General features: G+C 37.4%; 1 protein-coding gene across 2 annotated transcripts; it reads left to right on the forward strand.

The window, feature by feature from the left end:
• On the forward strand, nucleotides 1–27,761 carry NLRP14 (NLR family pyrin domain containing 14). 2 transcript variants are annotated; one of them, XM_012801917.2, is made up of 11 exons: nucleotides 1–352; nucleotides 1,495–1,566; nucleotides 3,662–5,258; nucleotides 8,020–8,190; nucleotides 11,658–11,828; nucleotides 14,355–14,525; nucleotides 14,960–15,130; nucleotides 16,598–16,768; nucleotides 19,162–19,332; nucleotides 26,542–26,712; nucleotides 27,413–27,548. In XM_012801917.2, the coding sequence occupies exons 1-11, from the start codon at nucleotides 61–63 to the stop codon at nucleotides 27,546–27,548; spliced, it is 3,294 nt and encodes a 1,097-aa protein (XP_012657371.1). In that variant the 5' UTR covers nucleotides 1–60. The 2 variants fall into 2 exon arrangements, with proteins under 2 accessions (XP_012657371.1, XP_003781107.1); XM_003781059.1 differs by having other exon boundaries at nucleotides 33–352; nucleotides 8,026–8,190; nucleotides 27,413–27,761.

The raw sequence follows: 27,761 nt of genomic DNA on the forward strand, positions 1-27,761 counted from the left end.
CATTTATTCCATGTACTTTTATATTCCCTACTGAAGCCCGAATACTGATCCACGGATAAGATGACAGATTCGTTGCCGTCTTCTTCATTCTTTTCTGATTTTGGGCTGCTGTTGTATTTGGAGGAGCTAAACAAAGAGGAGCTAAATAAATTCAAGTCACTCCTAAAGGAGACCACAGAACCTGGGCGCTGCCTAATACCCTGGACTGAAGTGAAGAAGGCCAGGCGGGAGGATCTGGCCAACTTGATGAAGAAATATTATCCAGGAGAGCAGGCCTGGACTGTAACTCTCAGAATCTTTGGCAAGATGAACTTGACCCATCTGTGTGAGAGAGCAAAAGCAGAAATCAACTGTGAGTGATGCTAGGGGCAAATATGGGGGTTGGCAGGAGGAAGTGTTTCCTGGAGCCCATTGGTATGATTCTGTTAATATAAGCGGGACTTAGGCATTAAATCATTCTGTAGAACACAAACTCCATGGTGGTCTTGTATATCATGAGCACGTTAGATCATCTGAGGAACTCTAAAGAGACTGGCAAGTTTTGAGTACTGTTACTCAGCCTTGCTGCCTATTTGGGGGCAATTTATCCATCTTGTACCAAATCATTATCAAAGGAATTGCATGATATAAATGTACTACATTGAACAATTTTTTTGCCTTAACTAAAAATCATAAATCAGGTTAAATTTTAAGTAATCTTGGCTCGGCACCTGTGACTCCAGTGGCTAGGGCGCCAGCCACATACACCTAAGATGACAGGTTCAAATCTAGCCTGGGCTGCCAAACAACAATGACGGCTGCAACCAAAAAAATAGCCAAGCGTTGTGGTGGGCGCCTGTGGTCCCAGCTACTTGGGAGGCTGAGGCAGAAGACTGGCTTGAGCCCAGGAGTTGGCGGTTGCTGTGAGCTGTGATGCCACGGCACTCTACCCAGGGGGGCAGCTTGAGGCTCTGTCTCAAAAAAAAAAAAAAAAAAAAAATTTCAGGAATTTCAAATATAACTTAACGTATTTGCTGAAATATGAGGAATGAGCTAAAAATGATTAAAGGATATAAGCCAAGCCAGTATTTTTAGTCATTCCCAAGTGTGAACTTTTGAAGACACTTAAAATTTCTTACTCATTTACAAGGCTTTCCAACTACAAAATATATATCCATTATCTCCTTTGAGCCTCAACATGTCTCTTTGATGTCAACAGGAACTGAGAATTCTATTGAAACTGAGGCTTATATGCAGTACTTGCAGTAGAATTATAAGGGGTTTGTGTCAGGGGAATGTAGCAAGAAGTCTCCTACCTCGGTGTTGTTTGTATCATACTACTTCTCCCCTCCACTAAGCTTGTTAGAGTCTGAGGCTCTGTTGCACTAATTTTCTTAAACCCATATGGTCATAGAACTGAACTACTGAGGAGAATGCTGGCCTCTCCTCTGGCCATATTACCAAAGTGCTTCTTAGTTTTAGTAAATCTCATGGTCTTCTTGGAAACCATTACAGGGGCAGCTCAGAGCACAGGCCCAGAGGGTGCCACAGCCGGAGAGACACAGGACGATCAGAAGGCAGGGCTGGGTGAGTAGTAAGCTTTTGTCAGATTCAGGAGGTATTTAAACTTTTGAAGCAGGACAGGGTGTTTATCTATGCAATGCTTATTCACTTCTACTACCCCACCTGTTCCCTGAATATGATTCAAAGAGAATCAACAGACTGGCTCTCTGGTCAGGGTCAGAATTTGGGCCATGTTAAATCAGGGCATAAAGAGAACAGTATTGGGAAATGCCTGGTCAAAAGTTGACAGTTTTATGCACAAAAGTATATTCATGTTTGTGTTTACGGACTTAACACATTTTTACCCTTCCATTGGAGAAGGTGCTCTGAGTTCCAGGAGTGGAGATCAACAAGTCCACATAAAACCTAGAACCAGATCTCAGTTTTCATTTAATTCAATTTCCATTCCCTCACTTTGTTTTGAATTCTAAAAAGTTTAACTCCAGTTTCTATAAATAGAACTATAGTAAAAAGAAAACTGGACCAGGTAAGAAACTTTTATTATTAACCCAGTTATACTGCTTTCTAATAGGGCACATTATTTAATTAAAGAAATAATTGAGAACTTGCTGTATCTCAAACACTGACAAATAAACATATTTTAAAACTTTGAATATAACTTCATGTTCTGACTTTAATTTGTGATTTGGTAAGGAATTTATGTTTGTGGTATTAGAGGAAACTAATGGCTATTAGTTTTTGTGATTTTATTATTTCAAACCTAGTGGTTATTTCCCTCATATGTGCACATATTTGGACACAGATAGCTAATTAAAGGTCTCTAATTTATTCCTTGAAAGTTTGTGATAAAAGAAATCTGTACTTATTATAGTAACTTTGGACAGTAAGTACCACAATGAATTACTGATAACGCCTCTCTCTGTGTTAACACCACACAATTTTAATTATTGTAGTTCCATGATGCTTTAGTTTTTGGTAAATGGTATTGCCCTCTTCCCTTCCTGGCCAGTCATGATTTTTGTTCTTAAAATTTTTTAGGCTATTGTTTGTTACTTTATTTATATCTTTGTTGTTAAACCTCACATAAGCAAAATAAGATTCAAATATAATTAAAGCATATAAAGTGAGTTTTTCACTCGCTCCATTTTCCATCCCCAGTCCTGCCATTTGACCAACATTAACATTTTGATGCATATCGTACAGATTTTGAGATATGTAAAGTTCATTGTTTTCTAATACGGGGTTATATTGTACATCTTTCCCTGAAGCTTTATTTATTTATTTATTATTATTATTTTTTTTGGTTATAGCATAGACTATTTTTTGGATCTTCGTAAATACAGTTGTACCTTATTTTATTCAAAAGTTACAAAATATTCAATTTTATGATTGTATTTTTTCATTTTTTTATTCAAATATATTTGACACCATGTGTGCAAGGAGATGTATTAGACACTGGAGATGCAATGATGAGCTACAGATGTGTCTCTAACCAAGCGCATCATTTCTTTAAAAAGTAAATATACAAATTATGATTTGTGACATGTGCCGTGAATGAAAAATATACTGTGTTTTGAGAATATATGAGAGAACTATTCTAATGTTGGGGTTCAGAGAAGGCTTCCCTAAGATCATGTCATTTAAATGGAGATCTAAAGAAATAACAAGACCTAACCAGGTAAAGATGAACATATTTTCTTTCTGTTTAGATCCTTAGGAATTCTTTTTCTTCAGAATATTCTTTAGGCTATGCTATAATGTTTATTTCTATTAACTTTCTTCTTGTATAGTCTATTTTGGTCTATAGATTCCCAGCTCTCTTAGTTTTGTCCCTGTTATTGTTAATTGTTGTCTCTGTTCTTAATTTTAATTTGTATTACAACTCTGTCATCATTTTTCATTGTGGAAGAAAGAAATATTTCTACAACGAATATTTTTATTTTCTATCACAAATAGAAATTTGTTTTTTTTTTTTCATTTGAATTCTGCTTATTTGATTTACATTACGTTTAAAATATAAGCCAGCTTTGATTTTGGACTATATTATTTCTTATTTCCAAGTTTAATGTTCTTAACATTGTAATTCATAGCATTGTTTTGATCAAATATATCTTTGTTTCTGTGGGCTTTTTCCTCTGGTCCATTCTAACTGACTTAGGTGATAGAACAGAATACAGAATTCAAATAAAGGAAAAATTTGGCATCGTATGGGATAGGAACTCTTTGCTTGGAAAACCTGAAGACTTCCATCAGGGAATTTCTCAAGGTCAAAAACTATTGGAACATTTGTTTGATGTGGATGTAAAAACTGGTGAGCAGCCACAGGTGGTGGTGCTCCAGGGAGCTGCTGGAGTTGGGAAAACAACCTTGGTGAGAAAGGCAATGTTAGATTGGGCAGAGGGCAATCTCTACCAGCAGAAGTTTGCCTATGTTTTTTATCTCAGTGGGAGAGAAATCAACCTGATGAAAGAGAGAAGCTTTGCTCAATTGATATCACAGGACTGGCCCAGCATAGAAGGCTCCATTGACAGGATCATGTCCCAGCCAAGTAGCCTTCTCTTTATTATTGATAGCTTTGATGAACTGAACTTTGCTTTTGAGGAACCTGAGTTTGCACTGTGTAAAGACTGGACTCAAGAACATCCAGTGTCCTTCCTCATAAGTAGTTTGCTGAGGAAAGTGATGCTCCCCGAGTCATCACTATTGGTGACATTGAGACTCACAGCTTCTAAGAGACTAAAACCTTTGTTGAAGAGTCACTACCATTTTGTAGAACTACCAGGAATGTCTGAGGATGCAAGAAAGGAGTGTATTTACCAATTTTTTGAAGATGAGAAGTCGGCCATGAATGCATTCAGTTCCCTAAGAAACAATGAGATGATTTTTAGCATATGTCAAGTCCCCTTAGTGTGCCGGCTCATTTGTACTTGTCTGAAGCAGCAAATAGAGAAGGGTAGCAATGTCTCATTGACCTGCCAGACCACCACAGCTCTGTTTACCTGCTATATCTGTAGTTTGTTCACAGTGATAGAGGGACACTTTCCTAGGCTGCCCAGCCAAGACCAGCTGAGCAGCCTGTGCCACTTGGCTGCCAAAGGAGTATGGACTATGACATATGTGTTCTACAGAGAAGATCTCAGAAGGCACGGGTTAACTAAATTGGATGTCTCAATTTTTCTGGACATGAATATTCTCCAAAGGGACCCAGAGTATGAAAACTGCTTTGTGTTCATTCACCTACATGTTCAGGAGATTTTTGCAGCTATGTTCTATGTGTTGGAAGGCAGTCAGAAAGCCAGGGGGCATTCCTTCCAGCCTTTTGAAGACATAACGCTGTTACTTGAAAGCAAAAGTGATGAAGACTCCCATTTGACACAGATGAAGTGCTTTTTGTTTGGCCTTTTGAATGAAGATCTAGCAAAACAACTGGAAAAAACTTTAAACTGTAAAATGTCACTGGAGATAAAATCAAAGGTCCTTCAGTGGCTGGAAGCATTAGGAAACAGTGAAAGTTCTCCACCACAGTTGGAATGTCTGGAGTGGTTTCATTATCTGTATGAGACTCAAGATGAAGCATTTGTAAGCCAGGCAATGAAGTATTTCCCAAAGGTTGTTATTAACATTTGTGGGAAGACTCATTTATTTGTATCTTCGTTCTGCCTCAAGCACTGCCAATGTTTGCAGACCATCAAACTGTCTATAACTGTGGTATTTGAGAAGAAGATGTTAAACACAAGCCTCCCAGCTGAAACTTGGTAAGTGTGTTAGGTTAGTTCTCCGGAAGTAGCCCATGGAGAAGTGAAGGAAGTAGATTTTGTTGGAGGGATGAGTTGGTTAGCTGAGGTTCAGCTGGGATAACCCTTCAGAGTTGTTCTACCTTGAGGCAGGGAGGCCAGGCATTTAAACCCCTATTGACCAGTAGTGATTGCTGGTGCAAAATGGACAAAAACTTCTCAGAGGTGGCTTTCTTGGCCTGAAGGCAATTCCAGGAGAGGAACTGGGCTGAGACCTCTCAGCTGTCAACTTTCCCAACAACTTTAATCCTCCCAACAGCACTCTAGTCCTTAGAGAGAATGTGATATAGCACACACATCAATTACAGTAACATATTTAATTTCTAAAAATAATGTCCTCTAGAAGAATGAGGAACCAGACATGTCTCTCTGAACCTGGTGTACTATCATCTATTTTTATTATATTTCTCAGAACTTTACTGACCTAGCTCACCTTCCTCTTCACCAAGACATAGGTCAATCTTTACTTTATAGTTCATGAAAGGTTTCAGCCCTTTAATGCCTAACTGGAGACAGCCAGAGGTTGGTAAGAAATAGGTTCTGAATGAATATTTTTAAAAGAAGAAATGAACCTTCAGCATTTCATGTGTATTATTCTATCCTATTCCCTTCCTCAAGTTTTCTTTGTTAACTATTCATCTAAATATAGGGAAAGAATTGAACTACAGAATTCGCTTTAAGATTTAACTAAAATTTGTTGAAGGCTCACTATGTGCTAGTAAACTGGATACTTAACATATCCATTCTATTTTAAAAAAGATGTGCTTGAATCCAGGGCATTAGAATGTCTTTCATGCCTAAGATAATATAACCCCAGTGGCAACCGTATCTTAATTTAGTTTAAAGATCACAACATAGAGAGAGAGGTTTATCAAGAAAGTAAGTATACTGTTTTTGATTCAAACACACATCAAATAATAGCTAATATTTACTGTGTACTTGCCACATATCTGACAGTCTTCTAAGTCCCTGAATTCATTTAGTCTTCCAACAGTCTTGTGAAGGAACTGCAGTTATTTCCATTTTTCTTATGAAAAAAGTAAAGTACCAAGAAGGTATCCTGAGGTCACACATCTGATAAATCCTTTGTTTGCTAGCTTTACCAGGCTGTCTTATTGCCATTGCATACAACTGAAGAAATATTCCTCTCTTTTAAGCACGTACATTTCATTTTTCTCTTAACTATGGGAGTAGAACTTATGGGCAGGGGCTACCCTGATTGGGGGGTTGTGAATAATTGTTAGTTATTTTTCTTAATTCTGACTTGGGCATTCTATTTTAAAAAGATGTGCTTAAATCCAGGGCATTAGAATGTCTTTCATGCCTAAGATAATAGTAAATGTTGGAAAGGTATTCTGGCCACTGCTAGATTCCCTCATCTTTGTTGTAGAGTAGTTTTTTCTTCCTTTCTTTTTTTTTTTTTTTGGCCGGGGCCAGTTTTGTACCTGCCACCTCTGGTATATGGGGCCAACGCCCTACTCCTTTGAGCCACCAGCACTGCCCTTTGTTGTAGAGTAAAACACTAGAGTTGGCATTGCTGCTAAAATTAAAAAGGCGCCTGAGAACTCAGTGTGCTAGAAGAGACAGTGTAGGCGACTTCAGTTTCTTCTACCACATAAGTACATTGTAAACTTTACAAGGGCAGGATCTCTGTCTTGTTTACCATTTTGTCTACAAAGCACTTGAATGTTTGAATGAATAATTTCTTGTTCACACAAATTTAAGACCTCCAGTGATTGCAACTCACTCTGCAGTGTCCTTCATTCCAATGTAAGGTATGGGAACCAGTATTGAGTAGTTATAATATATATAAGGCAACACACTAGACTTTCACATATTTTAATACATACAATAGATATTGTTAGGAACACTTACCACATGAGACAGTTGCTAAACATTTTTTATAGATTGCTTTATTGAATCTGCACAGTATTTCTAAAGAATGGATACTGTTACCTTCATTTTTCAAGATGATGAAGCTGAGGCTCAGGTTGGTTAGTAAATTTGTCCAAATCACCTACTGTAGTTAGTGGCAAAGCTGAGTTGTGACATTGGCTGCTCCACTGTAGAGCTTATGCTTATAATCAGTAGGCTATCCTTAGGTGCATCTCTGTTACTCATTATTTATCTATAATGAGCCTGTTAATGATATACCTAATAATTAAATCATCCAGTATTTTAAAGCTTACCAAGTGCTTTTGTGTCCCTACTAAAATAGACCATTAAGCCTGCAAACCCTGTGAAGGGAGGTTTTCTTCATTTTATATATAGAATTGATTTGACTTGCTCAATATAACATAGCTAGTAAGTAGTAGGCTTGGGGCTCCAAGCCTGTGGTTTTTAATTTATACCACATTATATTTAATGCCTACCCACTAATCTTTAAGCTTTTTTTTTATGTTTGCTTATATAGTATTTTTCTTCTTGATATTGGCTCTTCGAGTATTTGGAGTCTTCTCTCTTGTCACTTGGAACTCTTCCTCCAAAGTAAAGCCTCTCTGGTTTTTATTTTCTGTGTGTTGAGGGTGTGGGTAGGAGGTTAGGGAGCTATTGGGTGAATAAAGCATCTGGAGAGCCCAGAGGAAGACTTGGTAGATTGTGTCCATGATAGAGCTGCACTGGATGGTCTTACAGAGCAACTTAGTTTTACCTCATACCATCTTCTCATGGTTGCCTGGGCTAAAATACATTCACTGGTCTTTTCTTTTTAAAAATTGTTTAGGCAAAGTGATGTTGATCGCATTACTCATTACTGGCAAGAGCTCTGTTCTGTGCTTCATACAAATGAAGACTTGAGAGAATTGGAGTTGTGCCATAGCAACCTTGATAAATTAGCAATGAAGATCTTTAATCAAGAACTAAGGCACCCAAAGTGTAAACTACAAAAACTAAGGTAAGTCAGACTTGAGAAAATTGAATGGAGTTATTCAAGCTTCTTTCTTTGTCTCACCTTCTACTTGTTAGGGGAAGCCAACAGTAAACAAATACTTAAAGGCCATTGTATAAAATCCTGGAAGTGGATGGAAATGACTGGGGCTGTGGAAGTTTTACTAACTTGTTTTGGGAAAGATTCCACAGAGTGTACTAGCTGTTGACATAGATTTTTCAGACTTGATTCGGAATTTTCTAGCTGAAGAGCACAGTATTGAGATAGTCTCCGCAGGTCAATAAAGCATGTTCAAAGACATGTTCTGGAGCTACTCTTTTTTCTTAATTTTTTCTACTAAGGAATAATTTACACTTCATAAAATACACAGATATTAAATGTTCAGTTTGTTGAGGTTGGTGGTGGTGGTTGTTTTTGAGACAGCATCTCACTCTGTCACCCTGTGTAGAATGTCATGATATCCTAGCTCACAGCAACCTCAAACTCTTGGGCTTGAGCAATCCTCTTGCCTCAGCCTCCTAAGTAGCTGGAACTACAGGCATGTGCCACCACATCCAGCTAGTTTTTCCATTTTTAGTATAGATGGGTTCTTACCCTTACTCAGGCTGGTCTTGAACTCCTGAGCTTAAGCAATCCACCCACCTCTGCCTCCCAGAGTGTTAGGATGACAGGTATGAGCCACTGTGCCTAGCCCAGTTGGTTGACTTTTGAAAAGTGTATAAACATCTATAAAACCAGCACCCAAAACAAGATAGAAAATATTTCCATCACCTCAGTGAGTTTCTTTGTACCCCTTTCTGTTCAGTCCTCTTACCCCATCCAGTCCCAGAGGCAGTCATTTTCTAATCTGTCACCACAGATCAGCTTTCTCTTCTTGGAAATCAATTTTAGAATGATTCATATAATATGTATTTTGTGTGTGTATCCATCTTCTTTCACTCAACAAAATGTTTTCTAAAATTTATTCATGTTTAATGTTTCAATAGTTTCTTTTTTATTGTTGATCAATATTCTGTTGTAGGAATATGCTTCAATTTATTTATTCATTCTTTTGTAACACCAGTTTTTAGCCATTATGAATAAGGCCACTATGAATATTCTTCACATGTCTCTTTTGTGATATGTTTTCATCTCTTGAGTTAATACATGGGAATGGAATTGCTAGTTTGTAGATGTATGTTTAACTTCTCAAGATGTTGCCATACTGTTAGCCAAAGTGGTTGTACCATTATATTGTCCCACCAGCAGTAGTTCCAACTCATCCTCATCCTTGCCAACATTTGCTGTTTTCCATTTTTTCCAAATTTTATTTTATTATAATTTGATTTGGGATACTCTATCACTTTTTAACATTTGCTTATTTATATTGTCCTTTACCCTCTTGTCTATTGGCTCTCCTAGGAGCTAGAATAGATCCTATTTTCCTTTGCATTTTTTAACCTATCAATGAGCCCAAGGTCCATTTGGTACTTAGAAGTAGTACAGTAGAATCTCCATAGTTGACCACCTCCTTAAGTTGATCTCATTTTCATAGGTACATGTGGTACATGTCCAGTCTATCAGCACAGAAGGCCTAGTTGCCTATGTTTGTTGGCCACCTCTTATGTTGACCAATGTGTTACAGTCCTTTGGGTGGTCAGCTTAACAGGTTCTACTGTATATACTGAATGCTGAACAAATGATAGATCTTTGTTTCCTTTAGCACTAAAATAGGTATTCTTTGGGTGGAGGGGGGTCAGGCTGTTCACCAAATCTTTTCCAGAATCTGGATTTTTTAATGACTAAAATAGGTTGGTCTTGCATAGGGAGATAGAAAGGCAATTCCATCTGTTGCTATGGTTAAGCCATTCCTAGAAGTCTTTTTTTCACCCATCTGTAAACATCTCCTTTACGTAGCCCTGTCACTGAATGTCACTAATCCAATGGACAATAGTCAATGCCTTATTTGGAGGTATATGGCTTCCTCTTTCAGAATATAAGAGTCCCTTGGGGGATAAAACCATGATAACTATTCTTAGTCTTTGCTCCCTTTATGTAGTTCCTTTTCCCTAACAAGCAAGATTGTGCTTTAGTGTATATTTACTGAGTACCTTAGGTATTTTTACTAGATGAAGATGGTTAGTGCACAGTGGGTAAAATCTTTATTTTCTTGTGTGTGCTTGGCTAGGGGCACAGGGAGTAAGGATGGGGATCGGGGGTGGGTAGAAAGGAGGGGAAAGTTGCATTACAAAGGGAGGTTTTGAACAGTTAATGAGCACTGTACAGGCATTGGGGGCTAGCAGAGGCACTATAGAAGAATCAGAAGTATTTAACATTGAGTTAGGAGATAGAAAATAGGAAAGAAAATTGGCAAGATTTATCCTACTTGATATTTTGTTTTGGCTACCTCTTTTTATTTAACAGAGTCCACAGGTGATGGCCTATTTTGCAATAATGTGTTTTGCTCTTGATGCACATCTAATAATTGATTATTTAAAAGATTTAGATATTGTAAATAAATGTTGTTACTGCATATGTGGAATGGCTCTGATAATTTCTGAAAGGTGTAAACAGTGACACCCAGAGATGAGGCCACAGAGATGTTCAGGCCAGGTTTATTGAAAGGGGAGGGTGACCCACCTGGGCAGTGCGAAGGTGGTGGGTGTGCCCAAGGGACAGTTAGATGGGGCTGTGGGGGGTAGCCACATTTGACAGGTTGCTTGTCAGGTTAGGGTCTTTTCACTGGTACTTCTGGGAGTGGGGATAGCTAGATCCTTTGTGCCTTTATTTTAGAAGGAGAGAAGGAAGATGGGAAGGGGGAAAAGGTTTGTGTGGGACTACATTAGGCCCCGCAAAAATTTTGGGGAGTTATTCTTGGGATGAAGAGATAAGAGGCTCCTTTTCTGCCTTTCCTTATATTCACTTTCTTTTCCTTTAATGTAAGAAAAAAAAGTTTAGAGTATCAGTCTTTGGGATATAAATGGAAGTCGAAATTGTAAGCCTATTGTTTTTCTAAATAATGTCTTAAAGATCAGATTTATGATTTGACCTGGAATCTGAGAAATCCAGAGTAAGATAAGAGATGAGAATAGAGGCTCAGCGCCTGTGGCTCAAGTGGCTAAGCCACCAGCCACATACACCTAAGGTGGCAGGTTTGAATCCAGCTCAGGCCCACCAAACAACAGTGACGGCTGCAACCAAAAAATAGCTGGGCATTGTGGCGGGCACCTGAGGTCCCAGCTGCTTAGGAGGCTGAGGTAGGAAACTTGCTTGAGCCCAGGAGTTGAAGGTTGCTGTGAGCTGTGATGTCACAGCACTCTACCCAGGGGGATAGCTTGAGGCTCTATCTCAAAACAACAACAACAAAAAAAAGAGATGAGAATAGGATAAAAGAATATTCATATCATATGCAAGTATTAGATTAGAAAAGAAAGATTCTATGATCATGGACAAGGATGATTTTGTAATTCCTCCTGTATATCTTTCTTCCAAAGGTTGAGTTTTGTCACTTTCCCTGTAACTGCTTGTCGGGGTATCTCTAGTTCTTTGACTCATAACAAGAATCTAATGCATCTTGACCTGAAAGGGAATGATATAGGGGATAATGGAGTCAAGTTATTATGTGAAGCTTTGAAACATCCAGAATGTAAACTACAGAAACTGAGGTAAGTCTTGAGTTTTTTTTAATGAAAATTTAGACTTTTTTTCTGTCAATATAGATTCTAACAGCCTGGCCTTACTGTTCACAGGGCTTCCCTAAATCTACTCTTGTTATATAGAGTAGCAAGGATCAGTAGAATCAGGCTGATTACCTCCTGGGAGGATGTCTCATTCCTCCCATCCCCCCACTGAAGAGTTCTCATTGTATAGTTCTGAGCCTTCATCTCTTCAATCCAGGGGAAAAAATGAGAGAAGACCAAGAATTTATAAACATTTAACACTTTTCATATTTAAGCATTGGAATAGATTCACTGGGTCTTTAAACTCTTGTAGAAAAGAAGGCACAAATGCTAACTAGGAACAGTGCTAGGACAGGCTCAGTTTTACTTGATTTCTGATAGTGAGTTCTTCTTAATCTATAACCACAGCTCAGTGACCAGGCCAGAGAGTTGACAAAGAGCAGTGTGGCAGTTGTCAACTGTCAAGGAACTTGCATGCTATCACACACTATTGATCTTAGTGGTGACCGGCTGATTATTCTTTCTCTATGAATATGAGGGGATTACAATCATTCATATTGTGTATCAGGTTTTAAGAACTCATAGTCCAATGAAAGGCAATTAAATCAGTAGCTTACAAAACTAAAACAAAATAAATTATTACAGTAAATTTTACTTTGGAAGTTTTTGTAATTCCTGGGCTCAGTTTCCAGGTGAGTGATACATGAAGGGCCTTGGTAGGTCTGTATTTATGGGGAGTAAATTATACTCCATGTGTAGGGAAAATACCTGAAATCGAAATAAGACCTCATTTGAATTTTTAAAAATACTTAATTAGTTTTTTATAAAATGGAATTAAATTTACTGATAGACGGTCTGGAAAGTTGGATAATTCTTGGACATGGATTGAGTTCAGTTGTCAGTAGGCCATGTCAGAGTTAGAGGGGTCTCTCTTGTTTAGACTGTTTCAAACTCCTGAGCTCAGGCAATCTACCCACCTTGACCTCCCAGAATGCTAGGATTACAGGCTTGAGCCACTGCACCTGGCAATGTTGTCTGTTTCTAACTTAATTGGTGGTTATTTATTACCCTTCAGATTTTCCTCCAAAACATATGCTTAAACTATGAAATTCAAAAAGTTTAGACATTTAAAATATCCTTATTCAAGGGAATACATTTGGCATACTCCATTATATAATTTCCAGTACGTTAACTTAACCTGGGATTATAGGAAATAGATTTCTTTCTTTCTTTCTTTCTTTTTTTTTTTTTTTTTTGAGACAGAGTCTGACGTTGCCCAGGCTAGAGTGCCATGGCATCAACCTCCCTCACAGCACCCTCAAAGTCCTGGGTTCAAGTGATCCTCCTGCCTCACCTCCCTAGTAGTTGGAACTACAGGCATCCACCACAACACTTGGATAATTTTTTTCTATTTTTAGTAGAAATGGGGTCTCCCTTTGCTTAGCTGGTCTCCAACTCCTGAGCTCAAGCAATCCACCTATTCAGCCTCTGAGAGAGCTAGGATTACACGTGTGAGCCACCACACCCAGCCTTCTCAAAACATTTTGAAGAGCTCTATGTGCACCTCTTCAGCTTCTCTTTCTCTTTTACTTATTATTGGAAACTTTTTTTTTTTGAGACAGTCTCACTTTGTAGCCCTTGGTAGAGCGCTGTGGCATCACAGCTCATAGCAACCTCCAGCTCTTGGGCTTAGACAATTCTCTTTCCTCAGCTTCCCAAGTAGCTGGGACTACAGGCACCTGCCACAACATCTAGCTATTATTTTGTTGCAGTTTGGCTGGGGCCGGGTTTGAACCTGCCACCCTTGGTATATGGGGCCAGCGCCCTACTCACTGAGCCATAGGCGCCTCCCCAGGAAACTATTTTCTTTATAATTTATTTCTGTTTTCATTCTTAAGGACTATTCCTCAGAAAACATGAGTAGGCTTTCATGAATAAATTAACTCACCAGTTACAGTTTTTTTTGGAGACAGAGTCTCACTTTGTCTCCCTTAGTAAAGTGCCGTGGCATCATAGCTCACACACCAACCTCAAACTCTTAGGCTAAGCAATTCTCTTGCCTCAGAGAATTGAACCGGTGAGCTAAGGCAATCCACCCACTTTGGCCTCCTGGAGTGCTAGGACTACAGACATGAGCCACCGGACCTGGCAGTGACATAGTGTTTGCTTCTGACTTTCTGTCCATCTCTGTTGTTGCAGAAGTCAGAGCATACAAGGGTACAGTCATCCTTCAATCTATCTTATTCTAGTCGTAGTTAGAGAAAACTCTCAGATTAAAAAATATTATCAAAGAGAATTGGGGAGGTGAGGATGGGTGAAACAAACTCTCTTTCCCTACCCTTTTAACTCTATTAGAGCCTTATGCTTTAGTTAAATAACTCCCATTCTATGTAGAGAAGCTGGGTTTTTCAGGTAAAGTTCTCCAAAAGACTGGGAAACTTCTGGCTAGAGTTTTGGTTGTACCTCTTCTGTGAAGAAATAGTCATTTCTGTTTTTTGTATTGTTTTCCAGCTTAGAATCCTGTAACCTCACTGAAGTTTGTTGCCTAGATATATTTAATGCTCTCATCAGAAGCCAGAGCCTGATATTTCTGAATCTGTCAACTAATAATCTACTGGATGATGGAGTGAAACTGTTGTGTGAGGCCTTAAGATATCCAAAGTGTTACCTAGAGAGACTGTCGTGAGTCTGTTTTGTTTTCTGTAGAGTCTTTTTTCCCCTTGTGTCTATATAGATTAATTATGATCAGCTGGGGAAACTGCTTGGGTTATGATAGTAACTAGCTCAGTTATCAATCCTGGATGAGCGTTACCTGCACCCCACTTTCCTTCCTCTACCTCCCTGCCCTTTATACTTAGCTTTTAAACACTCCTTTTCTTTCTGATTGACCCCGTATTTTGTTCTTTTCTGGACGTCTCCTCTCTCCTTTCCTGTTTTGTTTCATTAATCCCTACATAACAACTATGGTGGAATCCATCATTTAAGTAAGTTTGTTGAGGTTGCTCCTATAGCTGAGGGATAGGTTGTTAGCCATCAGCTCATTTCCCCATGAAGGAGAAGAAAAGCGTGAACTTGAGAAATGGACAGATGTCTTCTCATCTTTGTTCCTCCTTCAGCTTAGAAAGCTGTGGCCTCACCGAAGATGTTTGTGAGGATCTTTCTTTGGCTCTCATCAGTAATAAAAGGCTGACTCATTTATGCTTGGCCAACAATGCCTTGGGAGACAGTGGAATAAAGCTTATGAGTGATGTCTTGCAAAATCCGTGTTGTACTCTGCAGAGCCTTGTGTAAGTGTCTACTGTTTTCATCCTTCCAATATAATGTCCATTTTGAAATATAAAATGGGAAATTATTATGAATATATTCTATGCCTTGCCTTTTTCCCATTACCCTAAATGATAACTAAGAAGATAATGATATTAATAATTGCCAATAATAGTTAATAATTATGTCCTTACCCTATATCCGATCCTGTGTTAAATTTACTTAATCTGCACAACAGTACCTGATGGTATCAAATTGGTTACCTGCTTTCTAGGTGCCTCCCTGTAGGGGTGAGGAATGTGAGGTTTAGGAAGATAATGCACCTTTCTACTTCCTGAAGCAAGGATGAATTCACAACTAAAGTCTACCACTTTTCTAGCCCCGTACTCTGGGCTTGGAATAGAAATACAACATTCCATAGTATGGCTGATCACAGTGAGATTATTTGGTCCATTTTTGTTACATAATTTCTTAGGCATGGAATTAATGAGCCAAAGGTTTTATTTTGTCAAATATGGTTAAATTGCCTTCCAGATACATTGATTATATTCCCCATGGTAGTCGAGGGGCCTGCATTGTAATACCTTCACTAGGTATCCACAGGTTTTTTTTAATCCATATTAATTAGATAATTAAAAAATAACTTTTAAAGTAATTTGATGTTGAGCATCTTTTCAAATGTTTTCTGCCTTTTACATTCAGGAATTGCCTCCTTATAGGCTCAATTTTCTTTTGATATTTTCTGTTATACATATTACGGTTATTAATATATTGAATATATTGAAAATAATTTTCCTAGAATATTAGTGACTTTATTTTTAACTTTCTTTATGGTTATTTTTAGGATATAGAGGTTTAAAATTTTTGTGAAGTCAAATTCTGCTTTATGACTTGTAAAAGTTTTGTCATAATTGGAAATACCTTTATGAAAAAAAACACTATAATTTTCTCAGATATGTTTAATTTTAACATTCACGTGTTTAATTACTCCAAATTTATTCCCAATTTACCATTTACATGTTATTCAAAAATTTATTTTGTTATAAGGTTGAAACTTATTTCCCTCAGTATAAGATTTGTTGTACAAAACTCATTAAGGGTATAATATGTCTTCTCCTTACTGTTTGAAAATGCCACTTTTATTATGTACAAAATGTACTTATTTTATTATAATTTCTCCAGTTCTCCATCTGCCTGCTCTTTATGCTTTTGCAACAGGATACTGTATTTATATGCAATGTAAAGAGGCTAATGTTTGCCTTATATATTTAATATTAAGAAAAATTCTGAAGAATATGAATCCACTTGTAGCCCAATTGGATGTAAGCCTTAGTTTCCTGAGTTAAACAGGCTGGCAGTGAGGGTGCTTTCATCTGAGCTGGAGTGTTGGCATGTAGATAAGGTATTATAACATGAAACTTTTTCAAAGATACCAATCTCCGGGAAGTAGAGTAATGATTCCAACTTTCCTCCCATTGTCCTTCCCACAGGCTGAGGCATTGCCATTTCACTTTGCTTAGCAGTGAGTATCTCTCAACCTCTCTGCTACACAACAAGAGCCTGACACATCTGGATCTGGGATCAAACCGGCTGCAAGATGATGGCGCAAAGCTTCTGTGTGATGCCTTTCGGCATCCAAGCTGTAATCTTCGGGACTTGGAGTAGGTTTTCTGTGACTTTTGTGTAGTTTCAACTACAGAGTGTCTATGAAGGGAGATTGGAAAAGAAAGCCTGAGAACTGGGGAACTAGTAGAGAAAAGAATATGCAGCATATTTTCTCTCTCTCATTCAGCCAGAGACAAACTGGGGAACACTGCTCATCAATTTCTTAAAATAATTACCAGAGCAATTATAGTCAGCTCCCCTCAGGTACGGAGGACCAGAGGTATCAGGCTGAACAGTAGCTGTTTTATTTCTTCCTTGGTTGTGCCCTAGTGAATCTACAGTGTATCTTCCACTTGATATCCATGAAGCTGAAATTACTCTGAGTTTTTCTTTCAGTTTTATATTTAAACTCAGATTTATGATTAGGTAGGATTTCAAAGAAATTGAGAAAGGAATTTAAAAAAATATTCTATAATCCATTTTTAAACATTGACCATTTTTAGTACTATTACGTTCTCTGTTAGTCTGTGAGCAGGTATACAAACATATACATGGTATATGTAATTGTGATTATTGTATACACATGACTTTGGAGTTTCCTTTTCATTTGGCAGTATTTCAGAAGCAGATTTAAATACTTATTTAAAAATCATCTTTTTGACTTATTTCGTTAATGAAATATTATTGTGGCTAGAGTGAAGCCAGATAGAGGTGTCACTTAGCTATCTCAGCTCAGTCATTAAAATAAATCAAAAAGATTGTTATTTCATTAATGAAATGTTAAATATCATGGCTAGAGCGAAGCCAGACAGAGGTGTTGCTTAGCAATCTCATTTCACTTTCCCCTTAGAACCTCCCATGGGACTAGTAGCCTGAGTGAGTCATTAAAGGCCTAACTCCATCATAGCTTTTAAGAACTATAAACTCAAGCTTGTTTGTATACCCAGAAGTGTTTGCCTTGACTAGACTGACTCATGATAACCAAACTTTGGAATGAATTTAAAATTAATTGTGTTGTCTATAAACACTAAGGTATTTGAACTCTAGGATCGAATAAGCATCTGTGCTTGCTTTAATAAAGTGTAGATGATATGGGTTATGTGTAATTCTCTGAAATTTCCTTGATCATTATTCAAATGGAAGGCAGTATTTTACCTAATGGACGTTATCATTAAATACGGTGCTTTCATTCAACTACAGAGATAATTTCTAGGTAACCTATTCTCAGAGTCTGCACTCAGCCCACCTTCTTTCTTTAGCATTACTATAAACACATGGACAAATTTGTACTTTCTTAGTTACCATCATAGCCTCTCTTCAGGCCATGCCAATACTCTCAACCAATATTTGCAACAAATAAGTGCTAGAAGCTGAGGGGACTAAAGGTCTTGAAGGTGATGCTGTCTTCCTCAAGTAACACACAATGCTAATGACAGGAAAATAAGTACAAAGACAACTGTAATAAATTCCGTATGTTGTTATAAGGTGGCGAAAGTCTCAAAGAGCAAGGGGTCGGACTTCACAGTGGTAACAAAGTTACTTTATGCTTGAAAGATGAATAGGATTTTGTTTTGTGGGGCTATCCTAGGCATAAGGAAAGGAGAGAGCATAGAAGGGGAATAACAACAGATGTGGTATATGTGGAGAAGAATGGGGAGAAAAATGGACGTGCATGATGAGAGAGTAAGGTGGGACAAAGTATGTAAATAGAAAGCTTGAGGCCAGGTAGTTATGGCATTTGAAAGCCATAGAACCTGGAAGAAATATCTTCATATGTGGTTTGCTTCTTTCTTCTTTGGAGGTAACATTTTGAGATAGATTGCTGGAAAACATTTTATTTCAGAAATATATTAAAAACTAAAAGTCTAGAGATGTATGAGTTCTTTAAGAAAGCATGTGTCCATTTTTTAAGTATTGGTAAAAATAATGTTCATACCCTTGATTTTGAAAGCTTTGTGGTAACAACCTGTTTCTTCTGCTCATTAAGAAATCTCTTCTGGGCTTGGTGCCTGTGGTTCAAATGGCTAAGGTGCCAGCCACATACACCTAAGGTGGCAGGTTCAAATCCAGCCCAGGCCCGCCAAAAACAACAATGACGGCTGCAACCAAAAAAAAATAGCCGGGCGTTGTGGCGGGCGCCTGTGGTCCCAGCTACTTGGGAGGCTGAGGTAAGAGACTCGCTTGAGCCCAGGAGTTGGAGGTTGCTGTGAGCTGTGATGTCAGCACTTTACCCAGGGGGACAGCTTGAGGCTCTGTCTCAAAAAACAAAAAAGAAATCTCCTCTGGCAATATATCACTGTCTCATTTGCATCCTGGATTGTATATAGAAAAGAATCAAAAAAAGAGGTTCAGATACTTGAGCATTTCTCCTGAGAAGAAACTAATTAACAGTTTCTGTGATTAATAGCTCACGACTGGAGGATTCACTTCTCTGTTTTATTTCTTGCAGATTGATGGGCTGTGTTCTCACTAGTGCATGTTGTCTGGATTTGGCTTCTGTTGTTTTGAGCAACCCAAACCTGTGGAGCCTGGACCTTGGAAAAAATGATTTGCAGGATGAGGGGGTGAAAATTCTGTGTGATGCTTTGAGACATCCAGACTGTAGCATTCAGAGGCTTGGGTGAGTTCAATTTCCTATTAGGAAATGATACCTATTTGGCTGGTATAGTGAGAAGAAATTTAGTACATGTGCATGGTGAGAGGATGAAACATAAATGGGGCTAGAAGTGAAGTTACTCTGAGAAATAAGAATGTAAATTTCAAACATATGGATCAATGTATTGTGTGTTCTTTAGTATAGAAGCTATATCTCACATTTCTTTGTATTCTTAGTGCCTTGGGTAGATTGTATTAAGTGAATGATCCCTCACTGGGGGACTTCATACTCTGTCACCCTTCAGATATTCTATTTGTCCTTGAATTAATTTCTTTATTGAAGATTTTACTAATCATCTTACATCTGTAAAACACTATGTGTTTTATAAGCTTAAAGAGCTTATAATCTAATAAATGTTTTTATTAAATGGATAGCTTTTTATAACGCCTTAGTTAGGGCTATTAAATGTGCCCATCACCCAAATAGTATTCATTGTACCTGTTAGGTAGGTTTTTACCCTTCCCATATTTCCTTCTCCCCTTTCTTGATTTCCATCAATTGTTACTTCTTTTTGTGCCCATGTGTGCCCATCAATTAGTTGTCAATTATTAGAGAAGACTTGTGTTGTTTATCCATTCCTGAGATACTTCACTTAGGATAATGGTCCCAGTTCTATCCAATGCTGCAAAAAACATGAATTCGTGTTTTTTAATGGCTGAGTAAGTACTCACTGGTCTTTGTATGTGTGTGTGTGCATGTGTGTGCATGCACATATGTGTATAATTATCACATTTTGTTAATCCACTTATGAATTGATGGACACTTGAGTTGATTCTACATCTTTGCAATTGTGAATTGTGGTGCAGTAAACATTGGAGTACAGCTTTATGATAAAAATGATTTCTTTTGGGGGGAGGTTGAGGGGAATTGCTATCTAATAGTGGGATTGCTGGATCAAACTTTTAGTTCTTTGAGAAACCTCCATACCAGCTTCCACAGAGGTTGTACTAATTTGCTGTCCTACCTACGGTGCATAAGCATTCCTTTCTCTCTGCATCTATGCCAATATCTATTGTTGTTTTGAACTTTTTAATAAAAACAATTCTGATGGGGTAGAGGTGAAATTTCATCACAGTTTTAATTTGAATTTCCTTGATAACTAGTGCCCATTGAGCATTTTTTTCTTATATATATTTTTTTGCCATTTGTATATCTTCTTTTGAAAATCTTCCATTCATGCTTTTTGCTCACTTCTTAATGCAGTTGTTTCTTTCTTGCTGATTTGAGGGGTTTTTGTATATTCTAGATATTAGCCCTTTATTAGAAGAAGTTTGCTAATATCTTCTCCCATTTTGTAGCTTGTAGATTTGCTGTGGAGATTTTACCCAATGCTTTTTGATTTAATCAAGTCTTATGTATTTGTTTTTGTTGTTGCTATAATTGCCTTTGGAGTCTTAGTCAGAAATTCTTTGCCTAGGCTGATGTCTAGAAGAGTTTTCCCTATATTGTAGAATTTGTATGATTTCTTGCCTTACATTGAAGTATTTTATCCATTCTGAATTAATTTTTTTTAAGTGATGAGAGATAAGGATCCTGTTTCATTCTTCTGCCCACGGAAATCCAGTTTTCCCAGCACCATTTATTAAATAGGGCTTCTTTTCTCCAGTGTATGTTGTTGTCTGCGTTGGCAAAGATTAGTTGGTTGTATGTTGGTAAATAGATGGTTTTATGTCTGGGTTCTCTGTTCTTTCTCCCATTGTTCAATGTCTCTATCTTTATTTAATCTTGAACTGATTTGGCTGGTGTGTTCTCACTTATACAACATGAATCATTGACCTCTGGGTCAAGAACTGTGCTCTTCATGTGGGAAGCCAGAACATGATCTGTTTTCCACTAAAGGAATTTTAAAGTTTCCCACAGAAATCTATTCTGACTCTTTCAAAAAATTCTTCTTTTCCTATTGACTGTTTACATATCTTTATTAGAACAATGATGAAGTTGTAACTGTTGGATCTGAGATTTAATTTTATCTTGTCTATAACCTTATAATCTAGTATGTTAGCCTATTGTTGTTTCATGGATTCAGGCAAAAACTACAAGACTCCTATCAGAGACAAAGGACTTTATTACTTACAGCAAGTGCACAAACATTAATAATATTTGTATCAGTCCCTTTCATCCCCCAAGTCTCACAGAGGGAGACTGACATGGATTGAGATGGGTGCCTACACATGCGATGGGCTGCGCCCAAGAAGAGCAACATGTGTGAGGGACCCACCCTCAAACTATTTACTTATAGCATGCAATAAGTAAGCTTGCTCTTTGTCCTGGAGGGAGATGTTAACTTCATTCCTCAAGGTTGCTCATTGCAATCACAACCCTAGGAAATGGCCCATGTAAAGAGTTGTCAGGGCTTTGCATTGTTGCTAGAGAGAAATTCCTATGGAAGAATGTCTACCAATATCCACCCCTCATTTCCACACAGTACAGTTTTGGCTTCTGGTGAATTGTCACGTGGTATGTCACTGTATTGACCACTCTGATTAATCTGACCTGCAGAGGCTATGACCAAATCTATTCAGTTAGTCTCATATACCATTTAATTAAGTTCACTATTAACAAGACTTCAAGCACAAGGATAAGGTCAACTTGTAGTATTGATTTCAACCAAGCCTCAGGGTCCTAGGCTCAGCCAACTGAGTAAGTCTCACGGAAAACTAACAGTTCTTTGATCCATTAGAAATCCACACAAGGAAGTCTAGAATGCTGATTGCTGGTATCACTGGCAATAAAGGGCAAAAGATTGTATAGTGGTCCAAAAGCAACCCTCATGCCCAGTAAAGAGGCATTTAGTGACCCACTGTTCCCCACATGCAAACATATAACCCAAAGGAGCACAGGTCACTCTAATTTGAGATTTGTTATTTGATCTGGGTCATCATTATACTAGTATGGTTAAGCCATACAGTCTTACTGGTAGTCATGGCTGCCTTGTCCACCATACACAGTACAACCCAAGACTGTTTTGGCATCAGAGAAGCCTATGAATTTGTTTCAATCATATTGGAATAAGATTATGCTGCTGTTTGTATTTGTACACATAGGATAGGATCCACATTTGGAGGTTGATGTCATCAGGCACAGCAGAATAGTTCATGACCTGCTATGTCCACATGAGATTTTCTGTTTTCATAGCATGTGGACAGCACTACAAACCAGGCAGTGGGTCAGATTGCCAGCCATGGCTACTGCTTGACTCATACAGACCATATAATTAATTTGCCAGTGTTGGATCTGGGGGCGGGGAAGAGCATTAATTGGTCTCCCACTCTCTGTACGATCCAGGTTCTAAGCTGTTCCTTCTCTAATATTGTTGCTGCTCTTCCCCATACCCATGGTATCAGTGTGCTCCATACCAGTAGCTATAATTTCACCTATTTTCTAGTCATTCCCCACTTGCACCCAGACTGTTGGTCCAGAAGGATCAAACAGGAGGGAGACAAAAGCATCTTTATAATATTTATAGTAAACCATTATATTCCACACATTATATTTCTTTTTTGTAGAGACAGAGTCTTACTTTATTGCCCTGGTAGAGTGCTGTGGCATCACACAGCTCACAGCAACCTCCAACTCCTTGGCTTAGGTGATTCTCTTGCCTCAGCCTCCCAAGTAGCTGGGACTACAGGTGCCTACCACAATGCCCAGCTATTTTTGTTGTTGTTGTTGTTGTTGCAGTTTGGCCAGGGCCAGGCTTGAATCCACCATCCTCGGTATATGGGGCCAGCGGCCTACCTACTGAGTCACAGGCGCCACCCACATTATATTTCTTATTCTAATACATTGTCTCTTAAATGTCAAAGGCAAATAATGAAGTTTTGGGGTCTTTATCTTTTAAAAGCATGGTTGAAGATAAAGTCCAATTTACTATTTTACCTCTATAGATAATCATTTTTTTATGGCAAAATTTATTGAAATTTCTCCTTTCTGCTTGGCAGGGGTAGTTACCTTTGTCATAAAATCATACTTTCATTGGTGCATCTGTTACTGTGTTTTCTTTTCTTTTTCTGTTTGTAATTCCCAGTCCCAACAATGTACTATCTTAATTAACAGAGCTCTATGATAGGTCCCAATACCCATTAGACCAAGTCTTCTCATCTTGAAGAGAGTTTAGGTTCTTCCCCTTTGCATTGCCAAATTGAAAATAGCAGCTTATCAAGTTATCCATACATGCACATGTACCCCCTGCCAACCTCCCATTCATTCCATTTTGAATGGAATTGCATTGATTATTATTTAATGCCTCTACTGATACATCATTCTGTATGTATCTGAATGATGTACAGATACTTAGGCCTATCAGTAAAACTTAGAAATTTTTCTTTGTGCATTTCTGTATTTTGTTGTCATTCAACTTTGTTCCAAAGTCTTTGCTATACGTACATATTTCATTGCTGTTGTAAATAGTTATTTTTTTTATTATTTTTTTCACTGTTTATTCCTTATACATAAAAACACAGTTGGTTTTTGCATGTTGATTTCATATCCAGTAGCTTGCCACATCCTCTTGATTTAATTGTTAATTTGTAGATGTTTTTGGACTTTCTAGGTATACAATCATATCATTTGGGAATAATACAGTGTAGTTATTCTTTTCCTTCTTTCTACATATATATACATACATACACACACATATATATTTTTATTGCCTTAGTAAATATTAATATATGTGATATAATGTTAATATGTCTGGGGATAGTGGGCTTTCTTCTGCTGTTCCCAATTTTGAAAGCAAAATTTGAGTTCTCCTATGTATCAATTTAAGGAAATTCCTTTCCACAGCTAGTTTGCTAGGAGTTTTTTTTTTTTATAATTTTTCTTTTTAATTCATGAATAGATGTTAAGCTTAAGAAATTTGCTAAATGTGATGAATCATATTAATTTATGTATTATGTCAACCTTGCATTTTTGGGCTAAAACCAACTTAGTCATGGTATCTCTTATAAACTTTGTGTGATTTATTTTGTTAATAAATGACTATTTAAGCATTTTTGTTTGTAATAGAGATTAGGTTATAATTTCTTTGCCCTCAATCAAAATTACAGTATTTTTATAAAATGAGTTTAGGTATGTTCTTTGTTTGTTTGTTTTATAGTTTCCTGGGAGAATTTTTTTTTTTTTTTAAAGACAGAATCTCACTTTATTGCCCTTGGTGGAGTGCTGTGACGTCACAGCTCACAGCAATCTCCAGCTCCTGGGCTTAGGTGATTCTCTTGCCTCACCCTCCTGAGTAGGTGAGACTACAGGCACCCACTACAAAGCCCAGCTATTTTTTTGTTGCAGTTTGGCCGGAATTGGGTTTGAACCTGCCAGCCTCGGTATATGGGCACAGTGCCTATGGCTCAGTGAGTAGGGCACTGCCCCCTGGGATAATTTTTATAAGGCTGGTATTATTTCTTCCTTAAATTTTGTTAAAATTTCAGGTGAAACTATCTAATCTGGAATTTCCTTTTTTAGACTTCTAATTTAATTTTTGAAATAGTTATACATTATTTGGGTTTTTTCTTTCTCATTGAATACTTTTTGGCAAGTCATATTGATTTTATCCATTTCATCAAAATTTTAAAACCTACTGGCAGGTATATAATAATTTATTATTATCTGCTTAACTTTTTTAGTGATTTCTCCTTTTTCATTCCTGATATTGGCGATTTGAGCCTTTTCTCATTTTTCTTTTCAAAGAACACAACATAAGTCCTTTCTATTATATGTACACATTCTATTTTAATTTTTTTTGTGTGTGTGTGCTTTTGCTGGGTTTATCTTATCAGTCTTTTTCTAAAATCTTGTGCTGGATGCTTAGATCACACATTCCCATTCTTCTTCTCCATCACAGATACTTAAGGTTATTATTTCCTTTTATCACATTGACTCCATCCTGCAAGTTTTAATATTAAATGCAGTGTTTTTGTTGTTTTTTATTTTGTTTTTCTTCAGTCCATTCATAATTTTAAAATGTATGCCTTAATTTTCAAACATAAGAGGGTTTGCTTGCTATCTTTTTATATTTAATCTCTACCATTGTGGTCACTGCACATGACTGCAGCTTTTTGAAATGTGTTGGCATATGCTTCATGGCCCAATCTATAGTCAGTATTTGTATGTGTTCCATAGTGCACTTGAAATAAATATGAAGAATTACTGGTTGCAGTATTCCATATCAGTTAATTGAGATTGTGAATTCCTTTCAAACCATCTATATCTTTACTGATTTTTGTTTGCAATATCGAAAATTTAGTTACTATGAAAAATATATTAACATTTCCATTATAATTATGTGTCTTTGTAGTTGTTAGTGTTTGTTTTCTCTATTTAGAGATTGTTATTAGTGACTACAAATTTAAAATGATTATGTTCCTGATGAATCCTTGATAATTATGTCTTATACTGCTTTTCTCCCTAAGGTGCATTTTGTGCAGTGCTTATGTATTTGTAACATTATTAGTGGGACTATCTCTTCACACTGTTAATGTGAGTTCCATGTGGGCAGCAACTTAAATTTTGTATGCTCTGCACCCATGTAGGTATTCAGTGTGCAGTGGCTAGGTAAACATAGAGTGACAATTAAACTCAATTGGTTGGGGGAACATCAGCTACAGAAGGTTGAGTTTAACATTCTTCCTCAGTTCATGTATTGCACTATCACTGGCTTGTCCAGAGGCCCTTGATTGACTGACAAGTTGATCAGTTTGGTTAATTTCTCTCCATCAGCAATTCTCCTTCCCACCTACTATCACAAAATGTCATAGAATTATGACTATTCTTGTAAAACATACAATACTGGTTTTTGGTATGTGCATTTTATTTGCAGAAATGTTATGGTACTAGAGACCTATCATTATATTATCTGCTTTTAAAACATTCAATACCACATTTTAAAACTACTTATGTTGCTTTATTTTTAATGTTCAAAGATTCAACTGCATCATGGTATTTTATAGTGTGTATATTTTATTTATTCCCTGGACTAAAATTATAAATTTGTAAAAGCATGATTTTGGATATTCATAATAATGAATATTATAAGTACTTGTAGTCTTTGAATTTAACTGTGCTCATATTTTTAAGCTTCTGGACCTATCCTCTACAACAAGCTCACGGATCTTTTGTGTGCTGCTTCTCTGTCCTGGGATAAGGTAGGTCATTTTTGTCTTTTGTCTGTCTTCTCCACAGGTTGGAATGCTGTGGTTTGACCTCACTGTCCTGTGAAGATCTCTCCTCTACTCTTAGCAGCAACCAAAGACTGAAGAAAATGAACCTGGCACAGAATGACTTACGATGTGAAGGAATTAGGAAGTTATGTCAAGCCTTGAAATCTCCTGACTGTAAACTACAAGTTCTAGGGTAAGTCTTGATTGACTTCTCAGGGGAGTAGTTCCCTGTAATGAGGGATCTGGGGAGCCATTCATTTATACAGGCCTCAGAATCAACCTCCTAGTATATCTTTAAGTATTTATCAGGCACATATTTGTTTTTCTCTCATACAACACTGAAATTTAAGAAGATAATGTAGCATTGTAGTAGCATAGTAGCACAGTAGTTTGGAACCAAATTACCTGAGTTTGAATACTAGCTCTACCTTACTAAATATTAAATTTAGGTTATTTCCCTAATCTCTCTATTTTGGTTTCCTTATCTGTAAAGTGAGTGAAATGATTAAAATCTACCTATAGGAGGATTGTGACGATCCGAGTCAATATAGGTCAAGTGCTTAGAACAGTGCTTTGGATAATAAGCAATGAATGCCTCAACTGGTTTTATCATTTATCATTAGTGGTAATATTTTTCTTGGCTTACAAAATGCTCTTGAAGGAGACTTTCATATTTTTGTCTTTTTCCCTCCCTATATTCCATTTTCCTTCAGTTGCTATATCTCCCTCACTATATCTCTCTCAGTTCCTTTCCCCGCTCCCCATCTGTGTTATAATATTCTCTTTCTACTTCAACACAACGCTTTTTTCTTCCTCCTAAAATCCTTCACAGAGAAAGGAGAGGCTATAGAGAAACTGAGTTCAAAGAAAGAGATGTTCCCTTGTTTCCTCAGGTTGTGCAAAGAGGCATTTGATGAGGAAGCCCAGAAGCTGCTGGAAGCTGTGAGAGTTAGCAATCCACACTTAATCATTAAGCCAGATTGTAACGATAATAATGAAGAAGATGGGTCCTGGTGGCGGTGTTTCTGATTTGAAGAACTTGACATTCCTTAAAATAAATAAATAAATAAATAAAACCTCAGAAGGAATGAGGACTTGGGTTCTTAGCTTTAGATATTCTATTCCCAGAGATACACACTTGATCTTTGTTAGACACAGGTCAGTCCCTTCTCTGTAAAACGTCTGTTCAACTTCACCTGGGACTTAAATAGGCTAAAATAAAATGAAAAACATAAAGCTCTC

The sequence above is a fragment of the Otolemur garnettii genome, unplaced genomic scaffold (genome assembly GCF_000181295.1).
Source record: "Otolemur garnettii isolate 467f Iridium unplaced genomic scaffold, OtoGar3 scaffold00001, whole genome shotgun sequence".
Lineage (NCBI taxonomy): Eukaryota > Metazoa > Chordata > Mammalia > Primates > Galagidae > Otolemur > Otolemur garnettii.